We start from the raw sequence: 16,168 nt of genomic DNA, 5'->3' as shown, positions 1-16,168 counted from the left end.
GCATGTGCTCTACCACTGAGCTGTTACCCTCCCCCAGCAATTCTCAAGGTTTTTATTTGTTTTTTGTTTTTTGAGAGGTGTAGGTAAGTGTATATGTGTGTGTTTTAAGTAATTTGCCTGAACTTAAACTGTGGAATGTGATTCTTCTGTGGTGTGCAGCCACTGATGTGTCTGCTTAGTGATTTTCATTGTCATTTTTATTTTTTAGCCTGTCTAGGAGTCAAGCTGTGTCTTCGTAGCTTAGTGGTCAGCCAGTGATTTGGGCAGAGGTTGTGCTTAAGCACCTTGAGCTTGTAAAGCTTCCACTCTCTGTTATCCATCTGTTTGTGGGCTGGGAATTGCATTCAGAGCTCAGCCAGTTCTCAAGTATGCCTTGGCTTTTTCTTTCTTTCGAGTCTTCTCGTCTCCCCTTCCTCATCCGTGTATTTTCACAGTCAGCCAGGGGTGTGAGGAGAGCATATCTAGTTCCACAATTCTCTCATTTCCAGGCTCTTCCCTTCAGATTTCTAGCTGATCCACCACTCACCCAATCAGACCGTAACCTCAAGCTACAAGAACTGTACTTCCCCTGTTAGGTTCCTACCAAGTTGGCCACTTTTAGCTGACAAAGCTATGGTTTTCTGCTGTGCCCCAACCCCAGCGCCCCAAGTTGAGTCTGCCCCCTCTGGCAGCAAAGCCCTGTTCAGTGAAAACTAAGCTCTCCCAGCAGGGCTGAGGATTAGAGGGTGGGGTTGATGGGTTGGCAGAGCCCCAGGCAATGAGTTTGTAGATTTCTGCTGGTTTTGCCCTAAGGCTCTAGCAATTTTTCAAGAAATTTCTCCATTTATCATCTGCCTTTGATGGATTTCCAGAACCCTGAAATGACTGTTGGACAGTTTCATATAGTTTTCTTTTTTTAAGGAGTGGATTCACTGACCTGTTCATGTCATCACAGCCAGAAGTCCCTTCCTTGAATCACTTCCTGGCAGTTTACAGTTACCCTACACTGCCCATTCCTTCCTTCCTTCCTCCCTCCCTTCCTCCTTCCTCCCTCCCTTCCTTCCTTCCTTGCTTCCTTTTTGCATTCCCAGACTTACATGGTACCTGGCACTTAGTAGTTAGTAAATATTTCTTGAGAAAAAAGTGAAAGAACATACAGGTGTGCCCTGGGAGGTCTGCAGAGAGAGAAGCTGAGGCTCCTTGGTGGAGAAGGCCTTGCATTATGAGGGCTGGAATTTGGACTTGCTTAGGTGGTGGGAAGAATTAGGAAAGTCATTTCTCAAAGCAAAGTTGGAGAGATGAGAAAGACCAAAATGTCTTTTTTTTTTTTTTGCTGAATTTTTATTTTATTTTATTTTATTTTATTTTATTTTATTTATTTTATTTTATTTATTTTATTTTGGTGAGGGGAGTAATTAGGTATATATATAATTTTTTTTTTAATGGAGATACTGGGGATTGAACCCAGGACCTTGTGCATGCAAAGGACACACTCTACCACTGAGCTATACCCTCCCCCTGACCAAAATGTCTTTGAATAAAGGCATGGGTTTTTATTTGGCTGAAGCTTTGGGTGCTCAGTAGAAACTAGTGAGAAATAAGGTGGGAGAAGGGTTGCTTGAGTACCAGTTGGGAAGAACATTTGACTGCCTGGCTGTGAAATGACTTTATTAAGGGTATTTGAGCAAAGAAATGAAAGTGAGCAGAATTGTACTTCAGTAGATTAATCTGTCACACATACAAGGTGAATAGAAAAGCAGGGAGACTGGTTGGGAAAAGGTCTTATGCTTTTAGCTGGTAATGAGGTAAGAGGTTCTGGACTAGGGATTTGCGCTGATTTTGTACAGGAGGAAATGAAGAGAAATTATGAAGGTAAAATACACTGAATTTGACAGCTGATTGGATGAGTAAAGTAAGGAGATCAGAGTCAAAGATTTTTCATCCTTGCTGTAATAGCTATATCTTGAATAAGTCATTTTTCCTCCTGAGTTTCAGTTTCCTCATCTATCAGATGAAACTAATAATGCCTACCTGACAGGATTTTAGTGAAGATTACTTTTTTTAAGTAGTTCTTAAAAATAATCCTCATCTATCAGATGAAACTAATAATGCCTACCTGACAGGATTTTAGTGAAGATTACTTTTTTTAAGTAGTTCTTAAAAATAAATGCTTTTACCATCTTTTTAAATCACTTGTCCCAATTGATGTCATTTATTTGTGCTTTTTATTATTGTGAACTACAGCCATATTTAAATCTAGATCTTGCTTATGTAGGGTGGTCCCCTGTTGTTGATGGGGAGAACAAAAAGAAAGGACTTCTCATATAACAAGAAGCATTGAAATCTAGAATTTTGACTTCTAGAAATTGATTTTAACATTGGGCTAGAAGCTTCTTGTGCTCTTAAGATGAGAGCTTGTTTTGACCATCAGTTGGTCCCATACTGTGCATTAGCAAGAGCGGTAACAGTTAGGGGTCTCCCACCTGGGTCTGCAGAGGCTTGATTATCACTGAGCCTGCCTGCAGAGAAGAAAGAACCTCAGTTCCTACGTGTTTAGATATTTTTCCAAATGCCAGCAGGCAAAAATAACTGAAGTATTTGAAGTAGATAAGCTTTGGTGAATCATCTTCGGATATGAGGTTTATGTTTGTATACATGTTCTGCCTACCTATTGGACCATACTGTCCTTGAGGGCAGGAACTATTAATTGCTCTCTTCTTAGTACTCCCATTGGTCTATAATAGATATTTAGTGTTTTCTGAATGGAAAAAAGCTTATAAAGGCAGAGTAAGGTGCTAGTGAGTAACATCATTTGAAGTATTTGACAGAGTTATTGGTACATCTAAAGCAGAGATTTGAGGGAGTAGCTGCGTGGCCCCCCTTGCTCCATTATAGCCCAACTGTAGATTTTACAACCCTCCTCATTGGTGGGCTTTCAAGCGCACCTCTAAATCAGACCCCACATTGTTTATCATCCTCAGTTTCTTCTGTTTTTTTCGTATCCTTTCTCTGATGTTGAAGCCAGATTTTCTTGCATTTCTCTACTTATCAGAAAGGTCGGTCTAACCATCCTCCTTTGGAATTGCCGGCTGACCCTTACTTGAAGATATCTTGTGGATTGGCAACCCACTAAAACATAGCCAAGAAGTTACAGGCCTTAACAGTGGCTGCATTTGTCCAAATGAGGACTTCTGGAATATAATGGTAAAAATGGGGCCCAAATCCTTCTCTTCTGTCACATTTGTGTTGTTGGGCCGTGATACCTTCAGCCTACAGTGTAGGTATTATCATTAGCATCTTCCATTTCCAAGCTAGAATTAGAGGCCTGAGACAACGAAGGACTTATCCACTTTTCCAAGAGAGGCCCTCATTTTCCCCCAAAGTAACAAAAAGTAGAGAATGATGAGCTTATACAAATTACCTCCACTCATTATCAATTTACTTTTAAAAAGTTAATTACTTGTACCCTCCAGCTCTGGAGTTTTGATGCCTGTGAACAGCTTAGCAGTTTCACACTTGAGTTGATGAGGAAATTATAGCTTGGTCTGTAAAGACAGAACCACTCTCAGCCAGGCATGCATTTTGTTTGTTTGTTTGTTTGTTTGTTGTAGAGGTAATTAGATCTGTTGATTTAATTTTTTTAAATGGAGATACTGGGAATTGAACCCAAGACCTCATGCATGCTGATCATGTGCTCTACCACTTGAGCTATTCCCTCCCCTCAAGGCATGCATATTTTTGAATAGAGAAAATTGCCTTTTGGTTTATGTGAAACTCAAGACACCCTTTCACCACATTGTTAACGTTGTTAACTTATGATTATTGCTTCTTCTCCTTTGCATGCCTTCATTTATTTATTTATTTATTTATTTTTACTTATTATTATTACCCCCTCTCCCCAAAAAAGAGACTAGAGTTTTAAAAGTGCTGAAAACAGTAATACTCCACTCCCCTGGCCCTTACTGCTCTGCCATGTGTTAAGACAAGAATAAAAGGACTAATTAATTTGATGGTGGTTTTTCTTAACCTGTCTACAAGAGTTGTACATTTTCCATAAATATTTTGTGCTGTCCTTTGAAGTTGGTAAATTCTGATTAGAATCATTCAATTTTAAAGCTAAAAATGGATTTTAGAAATCATCCCATGCCTTCTTTTCATAGCAGAAGTCTGCAGTTTTAAGTGACTTCAACAAGGTTGCAGCTAGCTGGTAACAGAGCTGGGACTCAGGAAATCTGCTTTAAGTCAAGTGCTTTTTTTCTGCTTCCCCATGTAAATTATAAAAAATAAAAGGCATATGTGGAGATAATCTTATCTTCTTAGCTTCCACTTACTCTTCAGTGTTAAACCTAAGAACTCCAACTAGAACATGCTTACAGATTTCTTTCATTCTGAAATGTACATTAAAATTGTTAAAGAATCATTCAGTTAAGTTAAATTTTGTAAAAGTTGAGATTATCTTCTCTGGTGTTTCACTGTTACATATAATTTTTACATAATTCTGATTGCTGGTTCAGAAAAATAAGTGACTTGCTGTGGTTTTTGTTAACAGTATGATACTGGCTTTTATTTCATGGGGTGGGTGATATATGGTAATACTACATATACAAATGATGCCTTTTGTAATTCCTTTTTATAACACTTTAACCCACTGAGAAAATAGAACCAGATATTTTCTGAAGAAAACTAAATTACTAGTTTATTGGGGAATTGTTAGCTTACATTTAATGTCCAAACAGTTCTAGATTCTCAGAATTTGACTTGTAGCAATATTCAAATACACAGAAGAAATACTTAAGCATTTCTCTTTAAATAACTAAAGCTAAAGGTACTTTTCCTCAAGTAAAGAATTGCTCCACATAGATATAAGTTCAATTTTTTTATGCCCTCAAAATTGTGTTTGCTGGTAGCTCTGGATAAAATGATTTAAATGGACAGGTATTCTTAGTATGTTATTTTAGCACTATGAAAAAATACTTTAGTATGTTATTTAGCACTTACTCTGATTTTTGGTAGATAAGTACTAAAGCCAAGATTTCACTCTTTAGAAAGATACTCTATCATGTTAGATTTTTTACTCTTTAAGAAGGAATTCATAAGATCCAATTTCACCAGTTTTAACTCTTTGTATACTTCATTATAAACATTTTTTAATGCTTTAAATTTTAAATGCTAACAAATCTAGTTGATGGATCAACATGGATCGTCATACCTAATTTTTTTAAGGCACTGTAAAATGACTAAAGTATCCCAACCTACTTTCTAAACTATTACCAGGAGAAACTGAGTTAAAGAAAAAGAAAAGCTGCTTTAAAGAAAAAAAACTGTATTTATTATAAACTATTGAGGTTAGGGAGCTTGAGCTGTGGAAACCAGATTGAGTTAGGTTTAGCTCCCAACTATTTCCATTTGTTAAATGTGTAACCATGAGAGAATTATAACTAATGCTCATTTTCCTCACCTGTAAAAATGATGATACCAGTTCCTACCGCATAGGGTTGTTTTTAGGATTAAAGGAGAGAATGAATAGCAAGTACTTAGTGTAATGTCTGGCACATAGTAAATGTCCAATAAATATTAGCTATAATTCTATTAGTATATAATTATTTCATTTCAAAGAAAGTGTTATAGGCAGTTCTTCACTTAAAATAATACAAATTAACAGGCCATCTAGTTATATCTCTTTTCTCTTTTTTTTTCTCATATAGTTTTGCTCTTTTGCCATTTTTTTCCCCCTTACACCCTTGGGAGCTAGTGCTCTAAGAGCCATTCTGATAAAAGCAGTATTTTTCAAAGTGAATTTTAGAGCCTGCTGTACGAAATGAATGAATGAATGATATGTATAATATACGTTTAGGGAGATAGGTGAGTTTTCCCTTACTGGAATTCACAAGAAACCTGTTAACTTTGTTTAGTCCAGTATTTCCCAAATTTATTTGACTGTGAAACTCATTTTCTACAAAATACCAGTTAACATCTGCAAAGCTATCATTTCTACCCCTTGGGAAGTATTGCTGTATGGATTTTTGAAGCATGTACATACACACATATCCTTTAGATATGCTTAAAGCTATTTTGGGCAATGACCTTTCCATTAGATTTTCTTGGGTATTAAATACATCACAGTTTTATTTTATACAAATTTGAATCATTCAGAATTGAAATAGTATGGTATAGAAAAATTAATGACCTTTCACTTTCACGTAAATTTTAAACTGTTAACAGAATTCAACTGAGTAGATTACAAAGATTTTATGGGTTTTATTCAGTGATTCATGAATCAGGTAGCATCCAGTCTAGCAGATAGAACTCTGAAGAACTGTACAAGGCAAGAGATTTTATAGGAGAGGGAGTGGGAACAAGGAAGTTATCCTGGGCATTTGCTGATTGGCTAAAGCATTCCCTTATATGGAGCAAAGGGAAGTCTTGGAGCCTGGGCAGGTAACCTCTGCTGAGCAGGCAAGTGCTGCTTGGTTGACTTAGACTTTTCTTTTCTGGGAGAGCCGAACACAGAGACTTAACTTTTGGTTTGCTGACGTGGAGCTTAACATGAGCAACTCCATCTTGAGCCCAATCTGGTTCCTTTAACAGAACCAATGTGAATCTTCCCAAATAAACTGTTAGTAATTGCGTAATTTCAAGGCTAAATGAATTACATGTCAATTCACATGGCACTCTACTTTTAGCAACTAATAGAAATACCTACTAGCTTTGGTAAGTTTGGTCTTGCACTTTGCAGTTTTCAGATTCATGCCTTTTGTACTATATGTGATTGACATTGTGACATTATGAAAACATCTACTTCACCCTAAAAAGAGGATTCACTTAAACCGTGACTGAAGACCGATCCCCATCCAAAAGAAATTGAACCCAACAAGCAATCATTTATACTTCTGTTCATAAAACAATAAGCTCATCAGGGAAAATGCTACAGGAGATGAAGCTTTGTGTGACTGACCTTTTGTAAGTAGAAGAGATTTACAAGTTAAACTGTTTCTAATTTGGGACTAGGTAATAGTAATATTAGATTAAGTGGAGGTTTTTCCTTCACTATGCCAATAATTTAAATGATTGGACTTTTCAGCCCATTTCTGACTTTCATAAGTGGTCCAACCCACATTTTGAATACAAACATAAGTATTTGTCTATAGTTGTGACTGTATTTAGTCATTAAACTACCTCCACATTGTGTTTTAATATTCTATAGGGTTTAGAATCTGACATCCCAAAATACTTTTTTTCTTTTTTAAAAACTTTATTTCGAACTAATTTTAGACTTACAGTAAAGTTGCAAAACTAGTGCAGAAAGTTTCTACATACCCTTCGCCTAACTTTTAGTGTAAACATCTTACGTATAGTACAGTTTTCAAAACCAGGCAGAAAGAAGTGTTGGTGCTGTATGTTATGTAAAATACAGACCTTGTCCAGTCACCAGTTTTCTGTTCTGAATCTAATCCAGGATCTCACATTGCAGTTAGTTGTTACGTCTCCTTATCACAAAATATTTTAATCACCCTCAAACTTGTGTCTGAAGTAATTCTAGGCTTTAAAGAATAGAGAAGGGGGAAAAAAAAACTTGTATTTATAGATTTGCTGTTAGCAGAAACCATGTCTCATTATCGAGGTCTCTGCTTGTTCTACCTCAGCCTTTCATATGTACATCGAAGAAGGGCTGTAATTCAGGCATGTCCTTCTTAAGATACTAAGGTTGTTTTTGACAGCAAGCCATATTTCCCAAAATATTTTATACAAGTCAGCTCAAACCAAATATAGGCTGCATTGTCCTATTTTGCTGTCTTCTTTAAAATATGTATATATAGTATTATAAGGTCTTATTAAACCCTTAATTATTAATTTCAGGTTACTTTTGAATACACCCATCTAATTTTGCTTCCTCCAAAACTGTTGTGTCTGTGTGTTTTTAGGAATATAAAGCAATAAGAACAAGAGAATGTTTTGGAAACTAGAAAGCAGATGGCTGATTAGTAACTAACTTAGCAGACCCAGATGAGCTTATCCCTAAGCCAGTGATGGGATAAAGTTGAGAAATAATTCAGTTTACACCACAAAAATTGAGTTTCAGAAACTGATGTCTCCAGTTAAAAGATTTGGAAAACTTTTCTGGAGAACCTAACTCAAGAGGAAAGACACAGATGTACAAGTCAGGGGTTTCCCCAAGAAGTTGCTTACTTAACTGAACTTAGAACGAATCACAAAGTCATCAAGCCCCTCCACCCCATCCACTCAGAGCTTCCAATCAGTTTTTTAGTGACCCTTCCCTCCTCAATACTTAATTCTGAAAAAAGGCAACCAAGGATTACTAGATACCCAGGGGAAACCTACAACGTGGAAGATTGTCAAAGGGATGGTGACTAGCGTGGGGCCCAAAGTTGCCCCTGGAGGTCTGCTGTTTGATCTAATTTGATGGTTACATGAGTGTATTTTCTTTGTGAAAATTCATCCCACTGTATGCCTATATGATTTATGCTTTTGTATCTGTGTATGTTAAACTTCAATTTAAAAAATTATTTAAAATCAGAAGGCTTAAAAATTTTGGAAATAATGGTTCACTTTTTCCACTTGCTTGGTCTCCCTAAAATTAAAGATTTCATACTTTTAAAAAATGTAGGTTTCATCACAAGGCTGGAAAATTAGCCAATCTAGCTTCTAAATTGTAACTGTAGGGCTGTAAAAAAAAAATCTCAGGAGCAGCAAATAAGTATCTTAGGCAACATACCTTGAAGTAATCATTAGTTTTCACTGATCCTGCCACCTCACATACCCTTTTACAGATTACATGGACTACATATATAAGTTACATACAGGTTTGAAGCCAGAATTGGTCTTTAAAACTTTTCTTATTGTGATACACTGTCATCCTGCAGATCAGAGCTGGTGGTTTCAGAGTCTGATTAAAGAAAGGGTTTTGTGTGATCCAGCTGTGAGATGGAAGGAGCAAGTTGGAAGATGCTTGAATGAGCATTAGTTGTAATTGATGCTTATGCTGTTACTTTGGTGTCCATGATGCTGTTTCAGTAACTTAGTGAGTTTCATCTTTGAGTGGAATTTGTTTTGTTTAGTCTGCATTTGCATTGTGTCCAGATTGATGATTGAAAACCTTGCACTTTCACAGAACATTGCTTCGTAGCTCTTCCCTTTTCTGCTGTTTTTGTTTCATATGAATCATTGTACATTTAAGCCATCTGCAAGACCTGAATGGAGTGAGAGAAGAGCTGCCATCAGTTAGATTGACACTTGAAAAGCCTTGTATTTAGAGTTTATTCCTGATTATCCTGCATATTTTAAAAGTCTCGAACTTCATTTCAAGATGGTTGCAAACCTCTCTGAGCCAAAAGTACCTCTTTTTAGCTGAACATTGGGTCAAAGTGGGAGGATCCATTCTGTGTCACGCAGAAGAACCTGTTAGAGGGACTTGGTTCTAACTCAGTTGCAAGAATAAGAACAGCAAGCTCCAGTTCAAAAGTATGTTGGTTTAATCATCTCAGCAGACCATCGGGTTTGGCATGTGCTTCATAGAGAATAGTGAAAAACATAAGGTTCTTAAATTGTCTGATACTTAAAAGTAAATGTTTTTTGAATGCCTACAATGTATCATACCGGTTAGATATTTGTCAAAAGTATTGCTCAACACAGCAATTTTTTGAAGATTTATTGAAAAACAGTTAGATTAACACATGCCTGGCATGTTGCAAGAGAGATTCATGATTTAAAATGTACACCCACATCCCCTAACACTCTGTCACTATGGATATATACAAATCTAGGATATATGTGTGTGTAGTAATTTAGTCTCCTCAAGCCTTTCCCAGTTGATTTTCTAAATGCAGCTTTGCTCTGGGCTATAGAAGGATGGGTTCCCTCTACTAAAGTAGCAGGAATTGCATAAATTAGGGAAGAGAGTACAGATTGGTTTCAGAGTAAGAAGCTTCTTCCATTTTTTAAGCAAAATGCCCATTGTCACTAGGTATCCCCTTTTCATAAATAATATTATAGTATTTTGGTAATGCAGTAGTCATAAACTCTGGAACTAATAGAATGAACTATAAAAAATTCCCTTATTTCCTGAAATGATGGACCAGAAATGCTATTATCTCCACAACTAAAAACAACTGATTTTATTTTCAAAATAGGAAGATCTCAAAAATAGAAAGCATCTATAAGAATCTAAGAATAATGTACTATTTTTACATCTTCAGTTATCATAATATCTCTGTGTGATCTTGAGCAAGTTACTTAGTGTTTCTAGGATCTTTCATTTTACTAATGTAGTATAAATATTCAAAAAACCTTAGTTTTTTTGTAAGCTATAGCATTTTGAACATAGATAACAGTTTTGGTTTTTTTCTCTTTGAAGGGACAACTGTAATTTTTGCTTAAAGACACACTGAGAACGACTGGGGAGAGGGAGGACTATAATTATTTTACTTAATTCTTGTGAAATAGCTATTTCTTTTTCGCTTAATGTTGTTCCTCTCTTTGCTTAGCAGACAGAAGGGGGCGCACAGACAGACGGCCAGCAGTCACAGACACAAAGTAGTGAAAATTCCGAGAGTAAATCCACCCCTAAACGACTGCATGTCTCTAATATTCCTTTCCGCTTCCGGGACCCTGACCTCCGGCAGATGTTTGGGGTAAGTTTCTGAAGTCCTTTTATGGTTTTTACAATTAAAATGTGATTTAATCCACCAGATGTATCATTAGTCATTAGTACTTTAGGACATAACCACAGATACACTGAGAAAGATCCTGAGGTAAATCAACATTTTCATCAGCCTTTAGAAACTTTCTCATCACCTGGTCTATTCTAGACATTAGCCTTGCAAGTTTTCACATACATAATAAAGTGATTGTGCACCCCAGCTTGCCTGGGACTGTGGGGTTTCTTAGGACATGTGACTTTCCATGCTAAAATCAGGAAAAGATAGTAATCCCTGCCCTTCAGAGGGTTATGAATTAAATGAAGTAGTATCTGTGACCTAAAATCAGGTATAGGGGGTTAGTTTGCTACCTGATGTGTTCTTCTAGCTGTTTACTTCCTCCCAAAATCACTGTCATGAAAACAAAGTACAATAGCAAAGATTTAAGAAGTAAATTACTTCTTAAAGTAAGGAAGTAAATGACTGCTGAGAATCTTAATTTTTTTCTGAGTTAATGTGTTGTTGCCTGTTTTAATTTGATCAAATGCTTATCTTCAACTAGGAGTAAGAGATCTTTTTTTTTTTTTAATGTATTTTTGTATAGCTGCCTAGTACTTGTCAGGAAAACAATGCCCTTCTTTAAGTCTTGGTCGTGGCTACTTCATGGTGACAAGACCCTGAAGCAAAGTTCTGTCACTTACAGCTGACTTCCTGGGTATGTTTTCTATACTGAAGGCAAGGCCAGGGTTGAGACTTAATGATGTTCTGATGAACTAGAGGAGCTTTTCAATAGGAAATGGTAGCCAGCTATTCTCCATCTCTGCAGAAACAAGAGCAACAGAAAATATGAAGGGCAGCATAAAAAATTTAGGTTATGTTTAGGAAGAAACTTCCCAGGAGTATGAGTTATTAGGTTCTCTACTGAATTGTCAGAGATAATATGGAACCTTAATCTCTGGAGGTCTGTGAAACTGGAGTACATTCTCATCGGTCGGAAGTGTGTTTTCTCTTGAGTCAGAAAAATTGTGTCCACCGAAGTTCTACCCAGGCCGGTTGACAGTGATTTCTTGAAATGTACTATGCCCTTCTCATAAGACACCAAGTGTGGTGGTGGTGGTGGTGGTGGTGGTGGTAGTAGTAGTAGTAGTAGTAGTAGTAACTAAGTGTAGTAGTAGTGGTGGTGGTGGTGGTGGTAGTAGTGGTAGTAGTGGTAGTAGTAGCAGTAGTAGCAATATTAATAATTTCCTTGTAAGGGATACCTGGTTGCTGTCTTCTTCCATGGGGTTTGTACCTACGAGTACTTAGAAGGACAGTAGCGTTGTTAAAGAGCAGATTCCATGCTGCATTTTATTTCTGTTTTATTAGTTCTGCAAACTTGATGAGTACCTTCTTTTGGACTCATTTTCCTCAACTGTTAAAGGAGGGCACTTCTTAACTCTGGAAGGATGTTATAAGGATGAATTAGAAAATATAAAAGAAAACAAACTCTGAAACACCATACAAATCTCAGTTTTTTTGAGTAGACAAAGAAATAAAACAAAATGCACTCCTTCCTAAAATAAGACATTTTCCTCTTCCCTTGATTTTTCTAATTTTCTACTAAATGATGAAACTAGAATCAAGCCCAGAAGTCTTAACTCTAGGAAACCTGGCCTCTTAATACATGTTATTTTGTTAAAGATAGCAATCATTCAACCCAATAAGAGAGCATATTTCTGTTTTGCTCTTTTCATTTTTTAGTTTTTTAATTTCCCGAAATCCAAGTGAAATAGATAATTAGGTCTATGAGTTCAGTACTCAAAGGGAGTGTCACGTGTCTGTAGTTACACACCACACACACACACACACACACACACACACACACACACACACACACACACACACACACACACACACACACACACACACACACACACACACACACACACACACACACACACACACACACACACACACACACACACACACACACACACACACACACACACACACACACACACACACACACACCCCTCGAAGGAAAACCCAGGAAGTCTGTACCAAAATCTTAACACGGCAGCATTACAGACGATCTTCATTTTCTGTTTCCTCTTTTCCTTTTCATTTATGTATATTTTCTATTTTTTTTCCAATGAACATACTTTACTTTTATAAGTTAAAAAAAAGGGGGAAGAAAAACAGCCTTCAATAGTATATCTTTCTACTTAGGATTTATTTCTTAAAACAGACATTTCAAAAGTTAGAGATGTAGTTAGGAAAATCCCCAGTTGCCCATGTGAAGAAGCAAGTAATAGGGTAATACCATATCTTCTGAACACAGCTTACACTATTTAGAGATGGATAATGCATGAGTGAGTGAATTTAAAAAGGAGAAATTATCAACTTAATGATGAGGAAAAATCAGCAACTGGTACTGTGACCTATCAGCCAATAGAAACATGGAAGTTAAATAAATAGTTTAAAGAAAAAAAAAACCCCGCCTGTTCCTTTTTCAAAAGAAAGTAAAATATGTGGATAAAAAGCTGACCGTGAATATGTTTTTATTTTTGTCTCTGCAGCAGTTCGGCAAAATCCTAGATGTAGAAATAATCTTTAATGAACGTGGCTCTAAGGTAAGCTCCATTTCAGTATTAAGTGTGCTTGGTTTCTTTTCAGTTTTGTTTTATTTTAAAGAGTAAGAAGTCAGCAAATAAGCTGATTTTGAAGCCTGCAAAAAATATCCGATCTAACTTGATTAGGTTTTCTCTAAAAAATAAGCTACCACATGGCTACACTTTTTCCTAAATCTTAAATTGGGAGAGTGATGGGGTAGAAACAAGAGAGGTTTGAGGGGAGAGCATGGCAGTAAAAAAGAGAGAATGTAGGAGACACCAGTCCTTCCTCAGATTTAAATTTGTCCTAAGCTTATTTTAAAGGAAGGAAAGAGAAGACTGAAAATCAGTGAATTTCTATGAGAATTCTAGTCTGAATTCTGTCAGAACAATTCAACTTTTAAAAATCGAACTTCAGAATGACATACTTAGAACAAATTTAATATTTCAGTTATTCAGTTGACTTGCTCTAATTTTGACAAGGCTTCAATACAGGAAGTAGTGACTTAGATGTTCGCTATGGGGTTCCTCCTTTAGATTAAACCCAGATGCGTGAGCTTCAGGACTGAGTCACTTCGATTACAAATAGTGAGTTGGGGTTTTTTGTGTAAGAATGAACATAGTAATGGTGTACAATTTGACATATATTTTCTTCTATCTTCTTAATTGAGTTCTGTGTAAGAACTGAAGTTTTAATTAAAACTTATTTTCCCCTGAAAATTTGCTATTTAAAATTCCTGATCTATATGATTTAGATTTTTTATGCACTAAAATAAGCAGCAGTGTCTTTAGGAATAAGGGAATGGTAAAGTCTTAACAGTGGTGTTGTGAAAAAATATTTGATGAACTGAATTTCAGAAAGTTTTATTGGAGAGTTTTCTTCCTCTTCAACAAATAAAATATACTCACTCCACAGACACAGCTACTGTGGCCAAGCCTGTAAAATATTTGACTTCTTATGTTTGGTTCTACCTGCTTTTTTAGGTTAGACCAATTTTTTTTTTTTTTTTTTTTTTTTTTTTTTTTTTTTGAGGAGGAGGGTAATTAAGTTGGTTTGGTTGTCTGTTTATTTTAATGGAGATACTGGGGATTGAACCCAGGACCTTGTGCATGCTGGGCTTGCGCTCTACCAGTGAGCTCTACCCTCTCCTTGAATTAAATTTAAATTGAATTTTTGGTCATCTCTACTGAACTTTGAAAATAGCCCTTGGCTATGATGAAATCTCTAAGGATGTAATTTGAGAAAAGCTAAATAAAGCAAATAAATGAGTTAATATGTACCTCTCTTCAGTTTCCTACTCCAAATTCACCATAGTTGGGAGCTACTAATACATCTACAGAGTTATATAGATCTCCTGCCCCCAACTCTCCTAATGAAAATGTATGTACTTTTCTGATGCTCCTGATTATTATTCCCTTCCTTTATAGAATGTATCAACACTAAAAGTGTTTAATTCTGACTATAATAATTATTTATTAATTGTTAAAGAGGTGATTATACTGTAAGTTTCCAGTTTTCAGTTAAAACAACAACAAAAAGATTAATATGCCTATACAGAACTTTCTCCAGCACTTAACTTGGTAAGTATTTTTAAAGTGAGGTCTCTTCAAACTATAACCAGTAAAACTATTTATACTTGTAATTTCCTTACAGTGGATTTCTATTCCTTTTTGTGTAGTTTGCTTTTATTTTTTGTGATACAAGGTGGAAAAATGACGATGGTTTAGAGATGAGAAGCACATGGATGTGAAATAAATATATGAAGATTATTGACCACACTGTTTATCTGAACTAGTAGTTTAAATGGTTTTGGTTTTAAGCGTATGCACTTAAAATATTCTTATCTAGACTCTAACAACCAGAAGCCCAAGAGAGTTCTATCAGGCATTGAGGACTTGCTCCTTACCAAGAAAATAATTTGAATTCTTGCGAAGCAAAGGAAATTGATCTTTCTAAGGCTTCTTTCACTGACTTCAAGAGTTTGCCCACTACTGAAATTTTTTAATTTACCTGATTCAATTGCTTGTAATTGTAATTGTAATTCAATTCCCTGTAATTTTCATTTTAAATTGACACAAGTCTTCCCTTTCCCTTTGGGGAATCTAAATGTACACGCTACTTCTCTCAGTTTGATGCTGTGTCCTCACTGCCCCTTTTTCTTTGGGCTGCTTAAGGGTAGACAGACTATGTACTAATTGGGAAATGTTTTTAAAACAAAGCACAGAATTCAGAATTGCCTTGGATCTGCTTTCCAGAACTGATAAAAAACCTGTCTTTGTCCTTTGCCCTTCTTAACTGTTACCTAAAGTTCTTTGCCAGAATGGGCTTATTAATAGAGACTTATTTTGGAGTCAAAACCTAGATGCCTCTTCTGGGATCCACCTAAGAAAAATTAATGAGTACTTTTCTTTTTGTAAATTAAGTTTAGTTTCTCATTTCTTTTGTGTTTGGGATTCACTATAAAATTACATGTCTTGATAGTAACCAGAGAAAAGGAGACTTATGTGGTCCTGTTGTCTAGTTAAGAATTGCTCAGTCTTTTAACAGAGTGCTTTTCTGTACAGAAATTAACTTTATTGAATTTTTTTAAGCAGTAATGGAAAAACTGACAACTTTTTAGAGATAAGTAATACTTACATGTAAAATAGTATTTATCCAAATGACTGGAAAACAAAAAGCAACTGTTTATTACTCTGTCTTATGTTGTATGAGACTGTTGGCTGGGTTTGAGAATATACAATATACCCACTTAAAAAATACATGAACACTGTTTTGCTGCCCTGCCTACTCCCTCCCTGCCTGCCAGCGCTCTACCTGTTCACCTACCTGAGAGTGGAATTTCTGTGCTCCAGGAAGTAGTTATTTCTTTGTTGTTGACTGTTTTCCTTTTTTCTTCTTTGACCTTCATATTTTGAATTTGGGTTTTATAGAATGAATTTATA

General features: G+C 36.1%; 1 protein-coding gene and 1 non-coding gene across 22 annotated transcripts in view; one reads left to right on the top strand and one right to left on the bottom strand.

The window, feature by feature from the left end:
• RBFOX2 (RNA binding fox-1 homolog 2) overlaps nucleotides 1-16,168 on the top strand; it is a 239,570-nt gene that overhangs the window by 190,179 nt on the left and 33,223 nt on the right. For 16 of the 21 annotated variants that reach the window (XR_004324316.1, XR_004324317.1, XM_032492120.1 and 13 more), the window contains 2 exons: nucleotides 10,482-10,628; nucleotides 13,193-13,246. Coding sequence is in view for 19 of the 21 variants with exons in the window: in XM_032492120.1 (XP_032348011.1) it covers nucleotides 10,482-10,628; nucleotides 13,193-13,246 (201 nt within the window). In the remaining 2 variants the exon portion in view is untranslated. The remainder of the gene's footprint in view (nucleotides 1-10,481; nucleotides 10,629-13,192; nucleotides 13,247-16,168) is intronic. The other 5 variants (XM_032492116.1, XM_032492119.1, XM_032492132.1 and 2 more) reach the window with 1 other exon arrangement.
• TRNAA-UGC lies at nucleotides 1,423-1,494 on the bottom strand. The gene has a single exon. It is a non-coding gene; the product is annotated as a tRNA-Ala (tRNA).

This window comes from Camelus ferus, chromosome 12 (assembly GCF_009834535.1).
Source record: "Camelus ferus isolate YT-003-E chromosome 12, BCGSAC_Cfer_1.0, whole genome shotgun sequence".
NCBI classification, from domain to species: Eukaryota; Metazoa; Chordata; class Mammalia; order Artiodactyla; family Camelidae; genus Camelus; species Camelus ferus.
This window is presented reverse-complemented; position numbering and strand designations above follow the sequence as displayed.